This window comes from Glycine soja, chromosome 2 (assembly GCF_004193775.1).
Source record: "Glycine soja cultivar W05 chromosome 2, ASM419377v2, whole genome shotgun sequence".
NCBI classification, from domain to species: Eukaryota; Viridiplantae; Streptophyta; class Magnoliopsida; order Fabales; family Fabaceae; genus Glycine; species Glycine soja.
The window spans coordinates 1,055,566-1,078,710 of record NC_041003.1 but is presented as its reverse complement, the minus strand read 5'-3'; the positions used below and the strand labels follow the sequence as shown (position 1 = coordinate 1,078,710).

The following is a 23,145-nucleotide window of genomic DNA, read 5'->3' as shown; positions in this document are numbered from 1 at the left end:
AGATCACCAAGAATCTTTAGTTTGAAAGTATTTTTCAATAGTTTTGTGATTGTAATACTTATTATTGATGGATCTAGACATGTTAGTTTTTTTTGGCATTGATCTGGACATGTTATTATAATATCATCAATTTACACAAGCAGAAATGTGGGACTAGAACCTTGGGTAAATAAATAATCAGTAGTAGAGCGAGTCCACAAAGGGACTTGTTCAATTTGCTAATTGGGTTCTCCCTTTTAACATTTGAGAGGTAGTCCATGTAAATCTCCTAAAAATGGTTTCCATTTAAGGTCTTGTGGATATCAGGTTTAAATGTTTAATAACAGACCATTTTTTCAGCTGATAAAAAAAAGATCATTTTTTCTATTCAACAAGTGACAAGTGACAAGAGAACTCTCACAGTTGTAAGCTTTGTCATACACTACTACAAAAATCACCTTCAAAGAAACTAATTCAAAGACGTTTGTTGTCACCATAAACATGATGATATTTTTTTAAATAATTAAAATTATTTAACGACAGTCCTATAAAAATCATCTTTAAAAGCAACTGTTCAAAGACCATTTTTAAAAAACCGTCTTTCAAATCAAGTGCTGCCTTCCCATTTTTGCTATCATTGCCTTTGGCTCATCCTCTCTCAGTCTCTCATGCATCTCTCTCTTTCTCACACTGACCCAACTCCACCACAAGTTAGAGAAGCCGCAAATCTAGCCAAAGAAGTTTGTAGATCTACCATTCAAAGTTGCAGATTTGTCGTCCCCTCCCACCTCCATGGTCATCGTCATTGGAGTTCAGCGCTAACTTTTGGAACATCGCGCCAGAGTACGTCGTCGTCGATTCAAATTCACAGTGCAAAAAAGCTGTCACAAAAGTTAGAAGTTCCACCATCAATTCTCCCCTCACTAAATCAGCCTTCACAATCGACAATCTCTTTCTTTTATTTTCTTTTCTTTTCGTGTTTAGGGATTCAATATGATTCCTCTGTGCTTCTTGTTATTGTGCAGGTGTTACTCACATTTTCTTTGGATCCAATTTCGTTACCGTTACCAAATGCAAAGAGGTTGAACGGGAATTCTTCAAGGTTGAAACCCTTGTAGCTGTTATGTATTGGTGGCCTTTATGTTTTATGTGATGCATAGACCTTTTACAAGTTCTTAGGAATATCACAAGTTTCCTCCGTGCTCGATGGTTTTCTAGTCGATGCATATCTTGGACACTATTGGACCATAGCCATCTTCACTACAATCTATCTTGCGATATGATAATGGTTCCTCTTTCATGATTAGACCCATGGAACAACACATGTAGTAATAAAGTTCATTAGAAAACAGAGTACAATAGAATAATACTAATATCAAGTTCTATATTACTTTTAGAAATATCTCTCTTTTTTCTTTCACTTTTTGATGAATCCAAACTTATCTTAGGTTTTATTGTGAGTTATTTAAAAAAAATGAAATTTATCTAATTTTATATAAAATATCTAGCATGGTCTTCTTCATAGGCACTCCATTGTACAGGCACAGGTTGTTAGGAGGTAGCTCTCTTACTCGTGTTGCTCAAGTCTTGGTTGCTACATTTAGAAAGAGAAAGGCCTCTTTTGGTAGCAATGAGTTCATAGGCTTGTATGAGGTTCCTGTTAGGCAGTCTGTTATCAAGGGAAGTCAAAAGATTGCTCACACGAATGATTTCTGGGGAGAAACATAACATTAATTTCTCTCTCTCTCACACACACACACAATTTCCTATAGTTTAACTACTTAGATTTTAAATTTTAATTTTGAATTGCTAAAGGATACTACATCAAAATATGTACCATAATGGAAACAATTGATTCTAGTAAGTAACCAAAGTGGCACTTGGAACCAATACCTTGGAACATGTCCAATGAGAGTTTTTTTTTATGAAATTCTTAATCTTTAAGAATAAGTTGTTATGTAGTTTTACCATTAAAGCAATTGAGATGAGAATTCTTATATAAGAATCATTGCTTAGACGAGTAATATTCCAAATAGAATTCTTAAGAATTGTAGGACTTATTTTAAATTCATAAATATCATTAAAAAAAATCCTGGTCAAAAGTTAATTTAAGTAATTCTACCACTGTTATACTATTAGAGATACTCTTAGTTAGGTGTGAGAAATTTGTCTTTATATGTTCATATCAATTACTTTATATTTGATTATAAAACAGTTGAATCCATTCCCATTCATTTTATATATCAGGTTTCTTGACAAGGCAGCTCTACAATTGAAAGAAGGTAGTTTTCCAATTGACTGATACTAATGAACTGTCGCTTTTGGAGTGTACAGTGTCCCTTCTTACTGACTATGAAATTGCTAAACATTAACTTGATTGGGAGGTACGTGCTGATTTACTTGTTTTAGTATCTGGGATATTGCTGGGAAAATGTAAGTGTATAGATGTTATTTAACATGTGGTCACATTTTGTAGTGTTAATTTGTGTCTTGCAAGTATGTTTCTGGACCTATTTTGAGATGAATAAGCCATTCATATGAGATCTTAATGTACTTTTTGTTATGGATTTCCCCTCGGTATTGGTGGGTGATATTGGTTTGGGTATTACTGTTAATATGTATTCGACTTCTAACATTTAGGAATCAAGTAATGAGAATAGATAGGAAATTGGTATTTTTTTGAATTTATAATAGAAAAATCCCCTTACTGCCGCTATTAGGTAGATCAATAACAAGGAATTGATAACAAGATAGAAAAATAATGGAAATACTATACAAACAACACTTAAAGGGACTGAAACCTCCATTCCAAATCAATACCTCTGCTCCCTTTTTCTTAGCTTTCCCCTTTAGATTAATTAACTCACCAATAACAAACTCCCTTATCTTTTTTAATTATTCTATTATAATCCCTAGTTCTACTCATTCAACTTAAACATTAAGTTATAAGAAGATAAATCCAATTCTCTTTTATTCTTGCTCATCATTGTCCTGTCGTGGCTCTTGTGATTCTTCTTTCTAGTGCATACATAGGTAACTGGAGGTCTAACATAACACTTTTGTGTTTTAAGAACTATGTATTTGGATTATAAATATGGTTGTATGTAAAATTTGTAAAGAGTTCTTTGTTATGTTAAGAATTTGTGTAATTATTTCCTAGTTAGGTTGCCTTGTTTAGTGTAACCAAATATTGGATGTTGTAATTGTGGAAATAGTTATGATGCTAGATTGCTAGATGTAAAGGATGTGGATGTATGGGTTTTAAAGGGAAGATGGATTTTTCTATTCTACATGCAGTTTTTAAGGTTGGACGGTTTTGTTTTCACTCATGGAGGATGTAGGTTGTTAATTATTTTATGCTTTCAATGCCATTGGTGGCTTCAATGTTTCTTTTGGAAGCTTTTTGCATTTTAAGTCTTTCTCATAAGGTGATTAAAACTAAGCATGAAAGAAAGGAGAAGAAGTTCTTGATTAGGAGGACAAAATATACTCTAGAATATAAAAGTAACTCATCAGAACATAATTATAACAGCAGAAGCTACCACGAATTGTATTCTTTTGATGTCTTTGGTCAGATCCATCCCTATTTCCCTCCATGACCATATTTTTGTGGGTTTTTTTAGCACATGGTGAGGATAATTCCTTTGTTTTCCTTCTATAGTGAATTCTAGGGTCAACCATCAACTAAATAATAGGTGGTGCACCAATGTATCACCATCATAGTGTTCTTTTATAAAACTATTACCTCTAAATTAGATTGTTGTGATTGTTTTAAAATGATGTGACATACTTGTTTGCTTTTAGCTGAGGCATGATAGTCACTTTTTTTTCTTCATCACATTGAAACTTTTATATTCATGATATAGTTCCTCATCTTTCTTATTTATTAATTGTAAAACTTGAAATATTATGATAACATTTAAATTTCTTGTTTTGCAGGGAAATGGTTACTTTGTTCGGTTTGGTAATTGCTCAGGCAAGATTGTGGTTATAGCTCCCTAAGGCTAATATCATTCCATAGTTGAATTAAATATACTTTGTCAAGTATAAAAAAGTTGTGTAGGAATCTAGATGATTTACTTAGAGCACCAATTAAATTACATAAACTCTGGTGTAATGAAACTTTGATGCGAAGATACCCAATGAAGATATTTAACCATTGGAGAGAATATTGTATTTGGATTGGTGTAATGAAACATATATGTATTTGATTCTAATATATTTTTTGTCACTCTAATCTTAATAATTATGGTTTTGGTCCCTATACTCTTAAAGTTTAGTTTTTAGTGCCATAGGTTTATTTATTTTAAACAATTATACACTACTAAATTAGAATTATACAGGTTTAAAACATGGTCTAATCTACCTTCAGGCCTATATGTAAAAAAAATAAATAATTATTTAAAAAAAATAAAACATAAAAAAACATCCTTTCTAAAAAAAAATTATCTTCGAATCTTCAATTTTTTACATTTTTAAAGCAAAAAGACATTCTAAGACGGTGGTCGTCAAAACCGATGTAGAAACCTACTTTTTAAGATGGCTTAAAAACCTATTTCAGGTGACAAATTCAAAATATTCAAAATTATCTCAAAAAATGTCAAAAAATCAACTTAATTTTTTTTTTTTTTTAGCCGTGATAGATGAAAAAGTCTCAACAAAGTTTATCCCAACTTGCTCGTTGTAGCCAAGGCTATAGTAATTGGACCTTGTGTTTGTTTAAGCTTCCATTCAATTGTATTTTGTATTGTAGGTCCATATCTTCAACCAGTTTTTTTGCTTATTAGGTAGAAGGGGAAACAATGGTCCATTTATTAATTGTTGGCCTCAAGCGCTGCAATTTCTTCACTAATTACTTAACTCCATTTCGGGAACCTCACAACTAAGGTGAAAGTATATATACCAAGGTTCCAACAAAATAATAAAACATAATTAAATTAAAAGAACTATTAATTGTTTATGATTTTTGGATTTTAGTGAAAAGCTAGAAAATAGATGATGGAAATGGTTAAAGGTTCGAATCCCTCTCTATATAATTTCACCCAATCCAATAAAATCATGAATATTTTGCACGGTATTGCTTCCAGCATTCATGCTGAACTCTTGGCCATTTTGCTTGACTTAGGACCAAGGAGCAGGGACACAAGAAATTGACGTTCTACACAGATTATTTAGGTAGCTATTTAAAAAATCAATAATACTTAACCTACAAAAACGTCTATCATTTGATGAGAATGTAAAAATCATTTTTACTTAGGCATATGTAACATGCAAGGAAGAGAGAGAGAGAGAGATTGGCGTCAAAATTTGTTAGAGAGAATGGACACCGTGTCAAGTGATGCGGAAATTAAGGGAAAACCTATTATCTTTTCACTACTGTTGCAGCGTATTTAAATAAAATCCTTAAATATACTTAAATTTGTTAATGAACTGATGTTTATAGCCTGTTGGAGGGATTAATAATTTATATGTTATCCAAAGTTGCAAAACAGATAGGTGGTACGTATTGACGAAGATAACAGTACTGTCTCATCAGAAACAAGAAACAATGTTGCATGCATGCACACACAGAGTTGTTAATCAACGCGTGTGGTTAATAATAGTAATAATAAGGACCTATTGTTCTCTAGATCTCACCCACTGTCTCTCTCACACGACAATTTACATCTTGTGATTGTTAACAATGCCGTCCATGACGGCGAGGCAATTGCCGCTCAACTGGAACAGCTTGGTGTTATCTTCAGGGAAGGGCATGTCGACCCCGGGAGACTCTTTGAAAGCATCCTCGCATGCTTCTTTGTACGAAAGGACAGAGCTGAACCTGTACCAAGCATCCACCACGTTCTGGTTCCCCACCAACTCCACAGTCTCCTTTATGTTATCTAGAATGTTATCGTACTGCGACTGGCAGATGCCCAACGCGTCCATGGCGTTCTTCGTCGTGGTCGGGTCGTCTAGCATCTTCTTGATGTTGCCGGCGATCTCCTCCGCCTTCTCCAGGGTCGCGTTGATCTCGGTCTCTAGCGCCTGGATCGGGTCGAATGTGCCGGTTAGGTATGGTGCAATGGTTTCGGCGCAGAGGGTGGGGTTCTCGGTGCCGGTGCAGAATTTCAGAATCATGGGGCTTGATTCCTTGGCAAGAAGATTGTCGAAGAGGCTGATGCCGGAGGCTATAGGCTCCGCGGTGGGGGCTTCGCTGGGAGCGAGTTCCAAGACGCGAGTTGAGGGGACGGCAGTGATGGACAGGAGGAGGCAAGAGAGGGTTCCGATGAGGACAAGGGTGGTTTTGTTGAATCTCAAGTGATCCATTGTCTCTTCTCTTTAGAAGCGCGCGTTCTAAGAGTAGAGACAATGGACAAACTCGGACTGCGTTTGTGTTCCAAGTATGGGATGGGGTTTTATAATTTTATTCTTGGGATTTTGCGCGCAAATTTTGGCATGGTAGCCGTTGTTTCTATTCCGCTTGAAAGATGTTGATTGAATGTCACCCACACGTTCTTGCATAATATAGAAAGGGACAAGTTGACCTGGTAAAAATTAGTGAATTGGGTTCTAGACCACATGCTTCATGTTTCCTTCCATGCCCGAATAGAATGCCAACTAAAAAAGAAAGGAACCAAAATGAAGGATTTGAAATATCTTAATTTGCCTATGGTCTATAGCTTCACTATTTTTAATTATGTTCTTATAGTTTAAAACTTTTAAATTAAAATTTACAATTCAATCTTTAATGATTAACACCCTCAAAATTTCATTAAATACTACTAATATGACATTTCTGACATGGAAAGTGGAAAGCCCTTATTTTTTTCCCCCGACTCTCTATCTTATAGTTAAATACTTCCAGAACTACAAAGACCTACGTATTAATATAACCAAAACAAAACTGCTGCAAGCCAAATTTATAATGGCGAAGATATACATCTAGTTATGGATGAATGAAGAAACCGACCCATGATGTGTCCCTTGTTTTATACTCGGTGGAAAGTAAACAAACAACAGACACAAATCGCAGCTAACGCAGAAAGGCAACCCCAATGATGCCATCACTCAAAATCCGCGGATCCTCCCAAGCTTTCATGGGATCAATATTATGCACTTCTTTTTAAGCCAAAAAAATCAACAGGGGCGTTGGCTTTTCGCGGAATCATAGTGAAACCCGACTTGCCATTGGCTGTTAACAATACTGTCCGTCCTTGAATATGATGATGATAGTGAAGCTATGCAGATATATATTAAATTAAAAAGGCTTTTGAAGCCAATCTGGAAAAACAAACTAGAATACATATATATACAAAATTTCATCCACACGTGGAAACACTGTCTCCTAGGGGGGGAAAGGATGGTGGTTTACCGAGGAGGATGGCAAAAGCGATCACAGAAGAATACCCACTGTAACCAAGAAAACACCTTCAGTTATGGTTCCACCTTCAGCTATGTGAAGGAAAATTTCTCTAAATTATGGTGGGAAAAACCTTTGGGTGCATACTTTCCAAGTACTTTCATCGTCCTTCATGAAGATCTTCAGAGAAAACAGCCGTTCTCGAAATGTTGTGATAGTCAAAGGTACTTAGACCAGAGTAAGGACCTGAAGAAAACATTGAAGATGTCCCATCAGAATCGTAAGTGGTAGAGGACTGTCTCAGGTTGGGCCGTGTATTGGATGACGCTAACACAGGATCATGAGATTCTGTGACCCGCTGCACCATTTTAAGTGATTGTACCACTTCACCCATTGCAGGTCGTTGGCTTGCTTCAGGAGCAACACAGGCTGCAGCAATAGTGCAAACACGTACAAAATCTTCCTTTGGGTACCTTCCCCCAAGCCTTGGATCAGCAAGTTCTTCCAAGCTGTCCTTATCTCTAAGAATTGGCCTTGCCTGAAAAGAATAACCCCGTAAATTATTGTATATCCCATGTAAAACTCCAAATGGAAATTTTGAACTTAATGAGAATGTGTAAGTGTCTAGGTATGAATCTAACCCAAGTAACAAGGTTTTCTTGTCCAGATGGCTGTGACATATCCACTGGTTTCCTTCCGATCAACAGTTCCAGCAAGACAACGCCGTAGCTATAAACATCGCTTTTAACTAGCAGGTGTCCAGTCATAGCATATTCAGGCGCTACATACCTATATAACAGTTTCATTTCATCTTAAATTTAAATTAAATGAAAATAACAAGTATAAGAAAGAAAAGAATGAAACTAACCCAAATGTGCCCATGACTCTAGTAGATAGATAATTAGCTCTGCCTTCAGGTGCCTGTTTAGCTAGACCAAAATCTGCAACTTTAGCATGAAAGTTGTTTTCAAGCAATATGTTAGATGCCTTGAAATCTCTGTGTATTACACAGGGCTGTGAATCTTCATGCATGTATGCAAGTCCTCTTGCAGCATCAAGGGCGATCTTCATTCTAGTGTCCCAATCCAAAGGGCAATTTATTCCCAGCGGACCTAGGACAAATCAAGGCCAATTTTAATTAAGCACAGTAAAATACTTTCTTAAACGTTATTGTAAATTTGGAAGAAGCAAAACATGTCATTTCAAGATTACAGAGCTGATGCCATGATTTGAGAAATTATATTACCATGAAGCCAGGCCTCCAAGCTTCCATTTGGGACAAGCTCGTAGCAAAGTAGATTTTGTGATGAGTCACGGTTGCTATAGTATCCCACTAGTTTTACAAGGTTACGATGATGCAACCGGCTAAGCATCTCAACCTCAACTAAAAATTCTTTATCACCTTGTTGCCCTCCACTAGTAAGTCTCTTAATTGCAACAGCAGTTCCATCATTTAAGACACCTTTATAAACTCTACCAAAACCTCCTTCTCCAAGTACACTTGCTGGTTCAAAATTATTTGTTGCTTCTTTAAGTTCTTCATAAGCAATAAAGCGGGTACTGGTTGGGTGGGGAAGAGACCCAACAGCAGAAACTGCACTTTCAATCCTTGGCTTTTCTGTAGAAAGGAGAGCAAACCTTAGTAGCAGGCCTAGAAGACAATATACCAAAGCAACAGTCAACAGATAAGAGCAATCATCCTTTTAATATGGGTTCATCAATGGACAGCATCTCATTTCTCCATAAATATTAAATGTACATTTTGAGTCACATGTATTTCTACCTTTCAATAGCTGAAAAAGTCAAGTTAGGTTGAAATCCTGAAAAGTTTCTCAATAAGTTAAAAAGGGCCTTTGCTATTTTCCTCCAAACAGATTTATAACTACTTGAAAACTGGCAGCCATTATTTTACAACAATAGCATAACTACTCTTGATTCAGTTGATAAAATTGTATACAGTATCAAGTTTCACAATCAATGATCACAATTCACAATATATTAGTAGACATCCATATTGAATTCCAGTAAATATTTTTTCGAGCATTTTATAATCCACTCCGAAAATGCTCATCCTAAACAATTGCAATTAATTTAGTCAGAGAACTTCTCTCCTTGTTTCTGTGTCATGAGAAAAATTTCGTTTAAGGGAACCCAAGTTGACCTCCTTTAATGGCTACACTCATTGCCTTTACAATATCTAAATATAAAAAGGTGACCAAACATAATACACAGCAGCTTTCACCTTTACTAGGTGGTTATAGAGAATGCAAAAAAGAAAAATAAAAGGTAATATGGAGTTTGAAATAGAAATATTTACCAGTTTCTGTGGGAGGTGTTTTTGTTTTTGGCCTCATTGTGCATAAGCAAAGTATAAGTACACATACAATGGAAATGAAGAGTATGCCAGTGACAATTCCAAGAATAAGAAGCAAGTTTGAACGCCTTCCCCTGTCTGAAGTACTCGACAATGTAGCTGTAGGTGCTCGTCTCTGGGGAGCTTTCATAGGTGATGTAGAAATTGTAGGAGCTGCATTAGAATTCAAAGACGTTATTATATATAAATGCATAGATATTCATTGTTAACACCACCATCAAGCCCCATGAAGATTGAAGAGGCAGTTGTTAGTAATTCCTCTTCCACCGGACCGAATGCAGTAACCATAAAAAAATATCTGATACTATGTTACATTACAACTAACAAGTTCAAGAAAACTAGATGTAGTTATGTACATCTTCTAAAGCCTTGAGAGACCAAAGAAACTAGGAGTATTGGACAATGTTGCTATAAAATGGGATATCACATTAAATGTTCAGCAAAAATGTGGCAACAAGCCAACAAGACTAACATACAGGCAATAAAGCGTTTGTAATTGTATAACCTATAGAAAAGGTTTACTGTAATTGTGTGTTGTATCTCACATGTATACTCTTATTTATAATTGAATAACAGTACAATTTAGGGAAACATAATCAAGACTATTAATGACAATAATCCCTAATTATCAGCTAATGATAATTCCCTAATTATAGTAATCAAATCATATCTTCAACACTCCCCCTCAAGCTGGAGCATGTATGTTATATGAACCAAACTTGTTACACATGTTGTCAACATGAGAACCTTTGAGGGATTCAGTAAGCATGTCTACAAGTTGGTCGCCTGAGCTGACAAAGTCAGTGATGATTTCTCCTAAGAGCACCTTCTCTCTCACAAAGTGACAGTCAATTTCTATGTGTTTAGTCCGCTCATGGAAGACCAGATTTGATGAAATGTGGAGAGCAGTTTGATTGTCGCATAGCAGTCTAGTATCCTGAGTGTCTCCAAATTTTAGTTGTTGGAGAAGTTGCCTAAGCCATGTAATCTCAGATGCAGTTGCTGCCATAGCACGGTACTCAACTTCAGCACTGGATCTAGCAACTGTATTCGGCTTTTTGCTCCTCCAAGTCAAGTTCCCTCCAATGGGAACACAATATCCAGAAGTGGACCTCCTATCTGATGGTGATCTTGCCCGATCAGCATCAGAGTAGCAAACAATTTTGGCATTGCCTTTATCTCCATATATTAATCCGCGACCCGGTGCATTTTTGAGGTATCGAAGGATAAGTATCACAACATTCCAATGACTATCACATGGTTCCTTCATGAATTGGCTAACCACACTGACTGCAAATGTGATATTTGGTGTAGTGACAGTGGGATAATTAAGCCTGCCTACTAGACGATGATATCTTCCAGGGTCTTTCAATGGCTCCCCCTAACTCGGAAGAAGCTTCATATGAGGATCCATGGGAGTATCGCTCGGGCAACAATCAATCATACCAGTCTCGATCAAAATGTCTAAGGCATACTTCCGCTAGGAAATGACAATGGCAGATGAGGATTGGGCAAGTTCGATGCTAAGGAAGTACCTGAGGGGGCCCAAGTCCTTAGTCTGAAACTGACTATGAAGGTGAGACTTGAGGCCAAGGATCCCCATAGAGTCATTGCCAGAGATGACGATGTCATCAACATATACAACAAGATAGAGGCACAATCCAGACTTAGAATGAAGGGCAAATGCTGAGTGATCAGCTTCACAGCGAGTCACACCAAACTCAAGCAAAGCGGAGTTAAACGACCAACCTAAGCACGAGGAGATTGCTTCAAGCCATAGAGTGAGCGGCGAAGCTTACAGATAAGGTAGGAGTCATCGGAGACTGTAAAACTAGGTGGCTGATCCATGTACATCTCTTCTTGCAACTGACCATGCAAGAAGGCATTTTTGATGTCCAACTAGTGAAGAGGCCAATGTCGGATTGTGGCCATAGCAAGAAAAATTCAAACAGAGGTCATTTTGGTCACAAGTGAAAAAGTGTCACCATAATCAAGACCAAAAATCTGAGTATATCCCTTAGCCACCAAGCGAGCTTTGTAGCGATCAATAGTGTCATCTGGTGCGATCTTCACCGATAGACCCAACAACACCCAACAGTGGATTTGTTGGGAGGCAAGGGAGCAAGCTCCCACGTGTTGCTGGCATCCAACGCAGCCATTTTTGCCATCATCGCCTGTTACCAATTGTGGTCAGCCATGACTTCACCTGTAGACTTTGGAATAGACACAAAATGCAAAGAAGAGATAGAAGAATAATAAGAGGGTGATAAAAGGTCACATTTAAGATTAAAAGCATATAAAGGATTGGGATTACGAGTGGACCGAACACCAATGGAAAATTCAGGTGCAGGCGACGATGGTGGACAGATGTTTGGAGCAGAAGATGATGTTGGAGGATCAGTAGGTGGCACTACTGGTAGTGCCTGTGTTCGTCAATGGTATGTGAGTAGTGGAGGTGGACTTGGAGCAGGAGCAATGAGTGGTGTTGGAACAACAGGTGGAACCTGCAGAGGGGCATATTCAACAGTGGAAGGAGAAAAGTACTCTCAAAGAATGTCACATCAGCAGAGACTAGATACCGTTGAAGTTGAGGAGAGAAATGGCGGCTCGGTGGTGGCACAGCAGAGCTCGCAGTGGTCGCGGTTACTGTTCATGAGACAAAAAAGGGGGGCTGCGGCTGAAGGAAAGAAAAAAAAGAGAAAAGAAAGAGAAAGGGATCGAAAAACCTAGAAATCTAAACATAATCAAGACTATTAATGACAATAATCCCTAATTATCAGCTAATGAGAATATTCCCTAATTATAGTAATCAAATCATGTCTTCAACATAACCATATATGCAAACTCTTGAATTTGGGTTCAACTTAATCCAACTTAAAAAACTAGTTCATAAAATAAGGATTGTCCAAGCCTTTATAAGCTCTACTTTAGTCATATCTATAGTTGATGTGGGATCTCAACACACCCTCTTCATGCCTAGGATTGGACTATTTGAAATGTGGATATTTTAAGACTTTTTTTTTTATATTGCACTAGGAAAGTTGCAGGACCAGGTAGATTGCACTGGGAAAGCCGCAGAGTTAGGTAGATTTTTGGATTTATGATAAGCTCTAATACCATCTTAAATTTGGGCTGGGTCTAACTCAACCTAAAAAACTAGCTTATGAGGTGAAGAATGTCCAAATCTTATAAGCTCTACTTTGGCCATATTTACAATCAATACACAAACACAGATAGCTAAACAGTACAATGTCGCATATTAGCAATATACAAACAACTATCCAAATTTGCACTGCACAATTGACAATGTAGCTGAACACTTTCCTAGGCATCAAAGTTATATGATTTTCGTTTGTAGGTTCAATACAAAATGAATCAAGAAACATCAAAACATAACAGCTATCAGAAGGAATGAGCAATCAATAGATTAGTCCCTTTAGCATCAGCATATCGCTCTCTTCCTTTTCTCACCAGTCACCACTAGGCAGCAACAATGGAAAAACGAAAAACAAATGGACATGAAATCTATATACATTAAAACAATAGCATGGAAGTAGTTAAAACAGTAAGATTTTAGATTTACATACATTACAAAGGTTTCAGTACCTTGTGCAAATAAACATTAGATGTGTGTTTTTTTGCACAATAATCATTTCACAGTCACTGTTAGTTTCAATTATTAAGAACACCAAAGCATCACGATTTGTAATGTCATATTTCAGAATTTTAAAGTTCTGAACTTACCTGGAGAATGAGGTGGAGGTTTAAACCAGGTTATATTGATTACTTTGTAGTCGCCCACAAATCTGCGGTCTAGTTGAACCTTATGCAGTAAAAGCAATGAGTTTATTTTAGCTGCTTCCTCGGCCGAGAAACTGATCCCTTTATGTGGAGTGATATCCATTGATATATTCAACGTCGATAAGCTGAGTAGATAAAATTTAATAATTTCAATTTGGGTAGTCTGCAGCTCAAGTTGGGTGGCCAAACCATTGAGAAAAGCATTCTGGTCGGGGTTTTCAGAGACATTCAAAAGAAGTAGGTCTAGCTTTATGGGATAAGCACAGTGGCAAACCTCACTGCCACGTTTCCACACCATGTCTTGTTTGCAACAATCTGGCACAACAAAGAGAGATAATGTTTTACTTTGAAACTAATTCAGCAATTAAAATTTAAAAAAAGCACATTCCAAGTCAAGTAACACACAGTAGCATTAGAAATGAGCAAACTCCCATTTTAGGAGTCACTCGCATAGTAGTTCCTCAAATTAGAAAAATATCAAACAAATCCCTGAAACTGACATTAGTCCCTGAAATGTATAATTTATTATCATTATAGTCCCTAAATTTTATAACTTATGAGATGAACGTCCGTTTGGGTTGTCTGAACGGAAATCCAAATACACCCTTAGTAGTTAGCATCACTATAGTTCTTAACAAAGCTAACGGCATAGACTAATGTGACTGATGAATTTTAATTTCAGGATTTTTTTCAGAAGATGTGTAACACGAGGACATCCTTCCCAAGAGTTTACCTATCCTAATACTATTATTGTCTAAGCACGCTTGTTCTGATGGGATCCGATGCATAGGTGCTTTAGTGATGGTATGATTACACCTATATAATGAATTCATTTAACATTTTTTCTAATTTCATAGACTACTATAACAAATCAGGGACTAAAATGGGGTTTCCTTCATTAGAAATGTAATTTTTTTTCTCTTCTTACCGGAAACATAAGGGGACAATGGTGGCTGAGCGAGAGCAGAAGGAATAGCATCAGCAATGGGATGCATAGGGGCAATATTCTTAAACCCGGAAACCGGGGGCTGTAATTCTCCTCTCCCTTTGGTGAAATTGGCGCGTGACGGAATCGGTGCAGGCAAATGCTTTAACCCATGAGCATTCGTCGGCAGTGGCAGATCATCAACAGCAACAACAGGTGCTGCAGCTGGAGACAAAGAAGGTGCTTCCAGCTGCAGTGCTCTGCCACACGCACCATAATCAACCACAAACCACACCATGCAAGATAGCAACACAAGCAACCATTTCAACGCACCTGCATTATTTGCAAAAATGTCAAACAAACCCAACCTAACCAAAAAAAAACTTAAGATTGGTCCACACACGAAAACCTATCATTACCGGTTAAAGCGGTGGAAACGACGAGCAGCAACATCAGCGACGCCGGGAAGGGTCCAGATCAGATCTACAGGGGTGGGATAAAATGAACGGCGGGGAGTGAGTTGAGGGAGTGACTTGGACTCGGAGTGGAGGAAGTGGGCATAACTGAGTTGAATCGAAGGTGTTACTGTTAGCGGTTACTTAGTAGTTACTTGCATAAGCTATAAGAAGCCTCATCACGTTTCTTCTCTATTTTTTCCACGCCTCGTCACCACACCGGGATTATTTTTTTTTTTCAACGCAGAAATATTACTTTAAAACGTTTCAAGAATATTAGTAGTAGTTGATAAATTTCTTTTCTGCACTTTACAAAAAATAAAAATATTAGACTAGTTTGCAACTATTTGTTATATTTTGTTAGTAGTTAAAAACAATATTTTTTTTGTTTTGCCGTCATTTTAAAAGTTTTTTTCCAAAGAAATTTGATAAAAGAAAACTTTAGAACACTGTTTTAATGAATTAAAAACAATTGTTTTTTTATGAAAAAATAATTGCTAAATTAAACGAAATATTTAATATGTTAAAGTTCAAAAATATTAATGTAATACTAATACTCCCTGAGTAACATTTTCAAAGTAGTAGTATTTGTTTACTAAATTTTTAAATAGCTCACGATATTTTTAAACAGGAGTATACTTTTTATACAAGCATTAATTAGTAATTATGAAACAAAGTAAAGTAGTAATTATGAAAAAATATTTATTGTTTTGGAAAATAAATATAATTACATTATTACTTTTTAAAATAAAAAATATTTATTATGGTGTATTAAAAAATATTACTAATGTCTTTATAACATTTATTAGTATGGTTTTATTTTTAATTTAAGAGTTTTTTCTTGAAATTGTGGGATAATTTGAAGTATTAAACTAATCCTTGGACATGTCTAATCTTTTGATCACACACAACAAGATAATGTAGATTTTAGGTCACATAATGCTCAAGTCAATATGAATAAAGTGTTTAAGTTAGAAGAAAAACATAATTAGAATACGATTAAAATTATAGTTAATTTTTTAGTTATTTTGTTAGTAATAGAACCAAAAGATATATTTTATTTTTTAACCATTTGATTTATTAGGAAAATAGATTTTTCTTAATTTAGAGTTCGATTAAAGGGTAAGTAAAGTTTGATAAAAAATAATTTTTGTCAAATATTAAAATCAAATATTATTTAAATGTTCAATCACATAATTAAAAAAAAAAAGATATCTTTTGTATCTTGTAATGTATACTTTCTTAATTTTGAATTATTTTTAATGACATAACATCACAAATATCAAATATCTATTTTAATCTAAAAGATTAGTGCAAGGAGTATTTTTACAATATTTATTAAGAATTCTAAAATAAAAATTAAATAGAAATATTAATAATATATATTTTTTTAAAATATTTTATTTTCAAATTATTTAACTTGTAGGAATTAGAAAATATAACGATATTCACTTGAATATATTTTAGTCTTAAAAACATTGTCATTATTTATTTATTTTGCTTAAAACAAGTTTGTAGTAAAAAAAATATCTTATCAAACGATCACAGATCATCCATTAGTTCTTTATTTTTTATTTAGACCATTAGAATTAATTTTATTCGAGCCGAATAAAATATAATGATTGTAAGTGGCAATTTTTTTTATTTAAATATTTAACAAAAATATATGTTTCAGAATACAATAACTTTATTAGTTCTTCATTTTATATCACCATTCAATATTCATCATACATTATGTAGCATCCTACGTGAAGATCATCATCATTCACGTATCTTTTTCGGTTGATGACGTGACGTGACTTCGATTATCCTATGTGGCAAGAATCTAAATAAACTTCTCATGCAGAAGTTTGGACCCCATGTACTCACGCACTCATAGCAACACATGTGGGAGCTGTCGCTAATGCAAAAGGAGTTTTTCATGGACTTGGTCTAATTGTTAATATTGTAAACAAATGGAATGCTCAAATACTCCTTTTTCAGCTCAAATAACAGTTCTTTTTTTTCCCCTAAATATCACTTTTAGTCTACTATATATCACAATTATTTCACTTTCATATATTAAATTTTAAACATTTCATTTTTATTTTTTTATGTTTTTAAAATATATCATTTTGATATTTTTTTAATATTACATTAAAAAATATTAGTGTTCTTTTAATTTTTAAAAAATAATAAAAAATAATACATTTTTAAAATATAAAATATCAAAATAAAATTTAATGTAGCAAAATAAATAATTATGAAACATAATAGACTAAAAGTGACATTAGGCCTTTTAAAATAATTAATTTTATATAGTTATGACCAAAAATCGTCACTATTTTTATTTTATTTTAAAAAAATAAACAACTAAAAAAATTATCATCTCTTTCAACTTCTTTTAGATCTGAAAAGATAAAAAATACAATACTACACAAATTAAACAGCATCAATACATAATCTTATTAGAACCATGGAAAATTCTTATACACTGAAAAACTTCCATACAACTTTTTCTTTATTATGAAATGATTAAATTGAATGAAAAAAATACTAATAATAACATGAGAGTGAAGATGGTTGATGTTCATATTCATCTTTTTTTCATTTACTTAATAATTTTTATTTTTTAAAATAAAAAAGATAGTTGCAACTTTTAGCTACCATTATGTTAAAACACGTACAAACACTAAGTTTCTAACGAAATAGTGATAAAAGAATCAAACGATACATTTCAAAAATATAAAAGGATCATAATCAAACTTTTAAAACATAATATATCAAAGCAAAACATTTGTAAAATATAATGGACCAAAAGTAATATTAAGCCATTTTAAAATTTAAAAGTTAACAAAACACTAGGGTTTTTGATGAAAAATTAAAAAAAATCAAAATAATACATTTTGAAAACATAAAGGACCAAAATGAAATTTTTAAAATTTAATGTATCAAAATAAAATAACGGAAAAACATAATAAATCAAAAGTAACATTAAACTTTTCATTTTCAATTCGAAAAGTGAATGTTTTAGGATTCAAAATTGAGGACTCAACATCGCGATCCTTGAAAAAATTGATGACATAGATTGTGAGGTAGATTAGGCCAAGAGAGGCAACAATGGTGGGATAAAGTTCGGGTAATCATACTACTTGAGGAGGATTTTGGAGAAATTTGGAAATATAAAAAAAAAAAGGTTATGTTTGACATAGGTTGAGGTTCCTCCTCCTTGTTTTGATAAACAGTTCTGATTAATTTATCTTCAACCATAAAATGAAAAAATATTTTATATTTAACATAATCTTAAAATATCTGAACTAAGATGATTAAATATCAATGTATACAAGTAAAAAATAGGTAAAATTAATTTTTTGTCCTTTAATTTATTATTTTGAATTGATTTAATCTTTTATTTATTTTTATTCAATTTAATTTTCTAATTTTTAGAAGAGATTCAATGTTATTCTCGTCATCCATTGCATCGCAATTATTAACGGTAGAATCTACTTAATAAAAGATGTGTCATTTTTTTAGGTGAACATATGAACACAGACTTGACCTCGTTAGATGAGAACAAATGATGAACACTTTTTAATAATTAAAGGATTAAATTGAACCCGAAAAAAATTAATGGATCAAATTAAACCAAAATAATAAATTAGGGTACCAAAACACTAATTTAATCTAAAAAATATTAACAAATAATAATCTAATTAGAAAAGGATGAATTGTATTAATAATAAATTCATCTGAGCTCGGTCAAAGATGAGTTATCGCTATGGAGTTCCATCTTCAAGTACAGGTTGGGACCAAAATTTTCAAGAGGCTTTGCAAACTTGAAAGTCTACAAAAATACTGTTAAAACCCCAAGCCCAAGAAAAATATATTCATGTCTTTGGGCACGCAGTTATATCAATATTTCTGGCAACCGTTCGTCGTTGGGAAGCATTTGGACATGCTTCCAAGCAAGGCTCCTTCACGATCGTATCATCCAGTGGCGGAAGAACTCCAAATTTGAACTGCAATTTTAAAAGATAAGAAAGTAATGACTAATGACAAGGAGGTAATCATACAAAGGTGGTCTCCAAAAAAGATTACTTAATATTACCTGACAGCTGTAATCGCCAAAGTTCGGCTCCATAAGTAGTGGAACCCCCATATGATCCTTAAAGAAGCTCTAGATAGAAAATAGAGTCAGATCACATGCAATCACCCAGTGAATGCAAAAACTTCACTTCGAAGCATGCACAACATGCTTAGCTCTCATTGCAACATGAGAAAAAAGAGCAAGTATTTTGAAGAATCACTAACCTGTGTCGGAAATTTACAGGTGTTGGTGCAAATACCAACACACTTGCTTTCCTCCAGATACTTGCATCTTTCCACATACACCTACAAGATTTTATAAAACCACTTTGAAAATTACAGGATCATTTGGTATGAGTTTTATAACTCTAAAAAAAATGATCAAACACATGGAAAAGTACAAGTGATCACCCCACTACTGCATGAGATTCCATCTGGTAGGTCTACAGAATTGAGTTTGCAGGGGCCCATGAGCCATTGACAAGTCAGTACAGTAACCCTTGCTTCAAAGTCAAAACCAAAACATTTTAGGATATCTAAACAAGTTTATTAGCCTGTTACGTTCAGGGGAACATCAGGCATGAACAAAGATTTGGTATTCATCTAGAAGAATAGAAAAATGAAATGCATCTGATCAGACTCACCAACCATCATAGCTGCAATTTTGCCTCCTCCTATGGGAACTATGAGCATTTTATAGAGCTCCAAAAGATATGGAGGGAATAGAGATCTCAATATTCGTACCTGACACAAGTCACAACAGCTAGTGAACTTACTTTCGGACAACATGACCATTCAAAATTGATGAAAAACCTTATAGAGTCAATATGACCTCAATTTCTGATCCTTATAAAGATAAAACTAGCTCAAACAAAATCACATACAAAACAAGTTTTCATTTTTACCTAATAAGCTTTTTTACGTTTTATTTGAGCCAAAAAGTTTTACTGTCTACTTTATTTGAAATGATTTTATCAATCAATATATGTTAGAGCAACTCCAACAGTGCAATCATAATGGAATTGCTTAACTCACTTTTGATAGATCCTACAATCCCACATGAAATTTAAGAAATTCAACAAGTTTCCTCCTCCTCAATGATACAATTCATAAAAACTTAAAATGGGTTCTGTAATTATCTCGATTCTTAAAAACTCTGTTAAGAACGTTGCTTAAATAAGCAACAAACAATTCTTAATTTCTTATATAAGAATTGCCACGTCGATTGCTTGAATGGTAAAAGTAAAACTGCATAAGAATTGATTCTTAAGTTTAAGAACTCCATAAACAGCTCCTACTGAAGATGCTTAAACTAATTAACTAGGTTTTTTCATGTTATACATTTTCTTATCTTAAAGGAGTTTTATACAGATATAATACTAGTTTTAAGGTTCACAATTTGGGGAAAATGCTATTGCATATAAGAAAGATTTTGAAAAGGGGTAATTGAGTAACGAGTTAATGAAAGCTTAAGAGAGAGAGAGAGAGAGAAACAAATGGAAATACCGCTGCTTCCACGGTAGCAGTATTGGTAGTGCCCTTCATCATTAGACGATTGGCAACTTCAATTAGTCCATCATATCCAGGTTTCTCCGAGTCCCAACCCACCTCCTGTTATACTAATCACATTTCACACTCAGCTACTACAATAACCATCATGTATTATAACAAGAAGAGTCTAAAAGGTTTTCTACTTTTCTTTACCTGTACCAATTTGTTGCGGAACAAATTAAGAAACAAGTCATCAAACACACCGGGCTTGTATTCAGATTTCGGAGCAGCAATTCCCACTTGTTCCACCTGATTCAATTCGGGATATCGGGAAAAATCGTGCATTGCCCGAAGCGAATTTTGTAGCATGAATATGAAAAACAAAAGTGGAAGATACGCACCGTTTTGGGTCCCGATGACGGAGAAGAAGAGAAGGAAACGCGAAACCGGTGGTTCCTAACACTAGAACATACCACTGGCACTGGGGCACCACTACCACCAACAACGCCTAGCGCCTTCATTTCTCTCCAACCGTAACGAGAGAAACTACCCATTCACTATTCAGTTAAAAACACACACACACACACAAAAAGGTTACCGGTTAATTCAGGTGAAACTCAAAACGACGCCACGTTGTGCGTTTTGGTAAACCCTAACAAAACCCCTCCAAGAAGAGACAAAGAGCACCCGTGCCGGCTGTGTCACAATCTCATATCAACAGAGATGAATTACTCCCGTCTGACTTCCGGCGGAGGATGGCTTCTCCGGCGACTGTGCACTGCGGCTGAGACTCCCGCGAAAAAGCCAAACCTATATCGAATGTTATCGGCGCTGGACATCACCGGAGGTACCGTGTCGCAAACGTTGGACCAATATATAATGGAAGGCGAAGTCATCAAAAAACAAGAACTCGAACGATGCGTGGAGCAGCTCCGAAAGTATCGCCGATTCCAGCGCGCACTCGAGGTATCAAATATCAATTTCACTTTTTTGTAAACTTTCACATTTTTTTTTAATAAAAAATGTTGAAATCTATCATTAATCATTTATAATGAATGCAGATAATAGAATGGATGCAGATGAGGAAAGTTAATTTTTCCTGGAATAACTATGCAGTGCAGTTAGATCTTGTGTCCAAAACCAAAGGGGTGGTTGCAGCTGAGAATTTCTTCAGCGGTCTTCCTCCTGCAGCCAAGAACATGTATACCTACGGTGCTCTTCTGAACTGTTACTGTAAGGAACTAATGAAAGACAAGGCATTGAGTCATTTTGACAGAATGAATGAACTGGGTTATGTCACTAATCTGGCTTTCAACAATGTCATGACTCTGTTTATGAAACTGGGTGAACCCGAGAAAGTGGCTCAGCTGGTGGAGCTTATGAAGCAGAGGCGCATTCCCATGTCTGCATTCACATATTATATCTGGATGAACAGCTGCGCCTCTTTGAACGATCTTGATGGGGTGGAGAGAATCTACGAGGAGATGAAAACTGAAGATGAAGACCAAATTGGTTGGCAGACTTACAGCAACCTTGCTTCTATTTATGTTAAGTTTAAGGACTTTGAGAAAGCTGAGATGATGCTTAAGATGCTGGAAAAACAAGTGAAGCCGAAACAGCGTGATGCTTACCATTGCTTGCTTGGCCTTTATGCAGGGACCGGTAATCTTGGGGAGGTTCATAGAGTGTGGAATTCCCTCAAGTCTGTCTCCCCTGTCACCAACTTCAGCTATCTTGTTATGCTTAGTACCCTCCGAAGGCTTAATGATATAGAGGGGTTAACAAAATGCTTTAAGGAGTGGGAGGCTAGTTGTGTTAGCTATGATGTGAGGTTGGTTAGTGTCTGTGTTAGTGCTCACTTGAATCAGAACAAGCTGGAAGAAGCTGAATCGGTATTTGAGGAGGCTAGCAGGAGGAGCAAAGGGCCTTTCTTTAGGGTTCGGGAAGAGTTCATGAAGTTTTTCTTGAAGAAGCATCAGTTGGATGCTGCTGTGAGGTACTTGGAGGCAGCGCTTTCAGAAGTCAAGGGTGGTAAATGGCGTCCTTCACCACAAGTTCTTGGGGCTTTTCTGAAGTACTATGAAGAAGAGACGGATGTGGATGGTGTTGATGAGTTGTCCAAGATTCTCAAGGCTAACAATTTCGATGATTCCTGGATTAAAAATCACATTACTGCGTCCGAATTGTCTCCTGAAATTGATCCAGGATTCAAGGAAGATTCTCGAGTCTACCATGCACAGGAGAACTAGATATCATGGAAAAACAATTATGTGCAGCATGTAGGTGCAATCTGTTAACTTGGTTTCCCTAAGATAAGAAACAGATTCTGCATAATCGTTTACAATTTAATACTTCACGAAGGAAATGGTTTTATTTTTATTTTCACTAGTTATTATTTCAGTCTAGTTTTTTTTAAAAAAAAATAATTTTTATCTAGGAGCACTAGCATCTGTTAGCAAAGCTCTTCCAAATTTTTTAACACGACTCCATTATGATTAACTTAAATATGAAACCCTTGAAGTCTATAGTTGATATACCTGTTAGGTGATTGTCCATGTTACTGGAAACCTCCAGATGATGATCTAGAGATAAGACTAGAGCATTTAATAGTGAGTTCTATATGTTTCTAGATTTGAGGGGATTTTAAATTAAAGTTAGTTGGTGATCATCCAATTAGGGGATATTTTGCTATCGTCGATCCCAAAAGGCATTA

At 35.2% G+C, this 23,145-nt stretch overlaps 5 protein-coding genes across 14 annotated transcripts; 2 read left to right on the top strand and 3 right to left on the bottom strand.

The window, feature by feature from the left end:
- Positions 1-559: 559 nt before the first annotated feature.
- LOC114378342 lies at positions 560-4,228 on the top strand. Of its 10 annotated transcripts, none has more exons than XR_003659312.1 (4): positions 560-871; positions 1,005-1,081; positions 2,227-2,261; positions 3,919-4,225. XR_003659312.1 is itself a non-coding variant. In XM_028336938.1 (3 exons), exons 1-3 carry the CDS (start codon positions 648-650, stop codon positions 3,979-3,981), a joined length of 315 nt encoding a protein of 104 aa, XP_028192739.1. In that variant the 5' UTR covers positions 560-647; the 3' UTR covers positions 3,982-4,225. The 10 variants fall into 10 exon arrangements, 3 of the variants coding, with proteins under 3 accessions (XP_028192739.1, XP_028192723.1, XP_028192731.1); XR_003659307.1 differs by having other exon boundaries at positions 2,227-2,363; XR_003659306.1 differs by having other exon boundaries at positions 560-822; positions 2,227-4,228.
- Positions 4,229-5,640: 1,412 nt separating this feature from the next.
- Positions 5,641-6,288, bottom strand: LOC114369325. The gene has a single exon (XM_028326537.1). The coding sequence runs from the start codon at positions 6,286-6,288 to the stop codon at positions 5,641-5,643; it is 648 nt and encodes a 215-aa protein (XP_028182338.1).
- Positions 6,289-6,907: 619 nt separating this feature from the next.
- LOC114378336 (proline-rich receptor-like protein kinase PERK3) lies at positions 6,908-15,065 on the bottom strand. Its single transcript, XM_028336908.1, has 8 exons — positions 14,841-15,065; positions 14,425-14,754; positions 13,440-13,811; positions 9,639-9,848; positions 8,568-8,939; positions 8,190-8,433; positions 7,963-8,110; positions 6,908-7,859 (listed from the first exon to the last, which is right to left on the bottom strand). The coding sequence occupies exons 1-8, from the start codon at positions 14,872-14,874 to the stop codon at positions 7,482-7,484; spliced, it is 2,088 nt and encodes a 695-aa protein (XP_028192709.1). The 5' UTR covers positions 14,875-15,065; the 3' UTR covers positions 6,908-7,481.
- Positions 15,066-18,565: 3,500 nt separating this feature from the next.
- Positions 18,566-21,018, bottom strand: LOC114378325 (beta-carotene isomerase D27, chloroplastic-like). The gene is made up of 8 exons (XM_028336899.1): positions 20,834-21,018; positions 20,646-20,741; positions 20,448-20,552; positions 19,586-19,685; positions 19,353-19,444; positions 19,167-19,247; positions 18,964-19,032; positions 18,566-18,874 (listed from the first exon to the last, which is right to left on the bottom strand). Exons 1-8 carry the CDS (start codon positions 20,984-20,986, stop codon positions 18,743-18,745), a joined length of 828 nt encoding a protein of 275 aa, XP_028192700.1. The 5' UTR covers positions 20,987-21,018; the 3' UTR covers positions 18,566-18,742.
- Positions 21,019-21,032: 14 nt separating this feature from the next.
- On the top strand, positions 21,033-22,817 carry LOC114378315 (pentatricopeptide repeat-containing protein At1g02370, mitochondrial-like). The gene is made up of 2 exons (XM_028336889.1): positions 21,033-21,398; positions 21,494-22,817. Exons 1-2 carry the CDS (start codon positions 21,156-21,158, stop codon positions 22,679-22,681), a joined length of 1,431 nt encoding a protein of 476 aa, XP_028192690.1. The 5' UTR covers positions 21,033-21,155; the 3' UTR covers positions 22,682-22,817.
- The last annotated feature ends 328 nt before the right edge of the window (positions 22,818-23,145 follow it).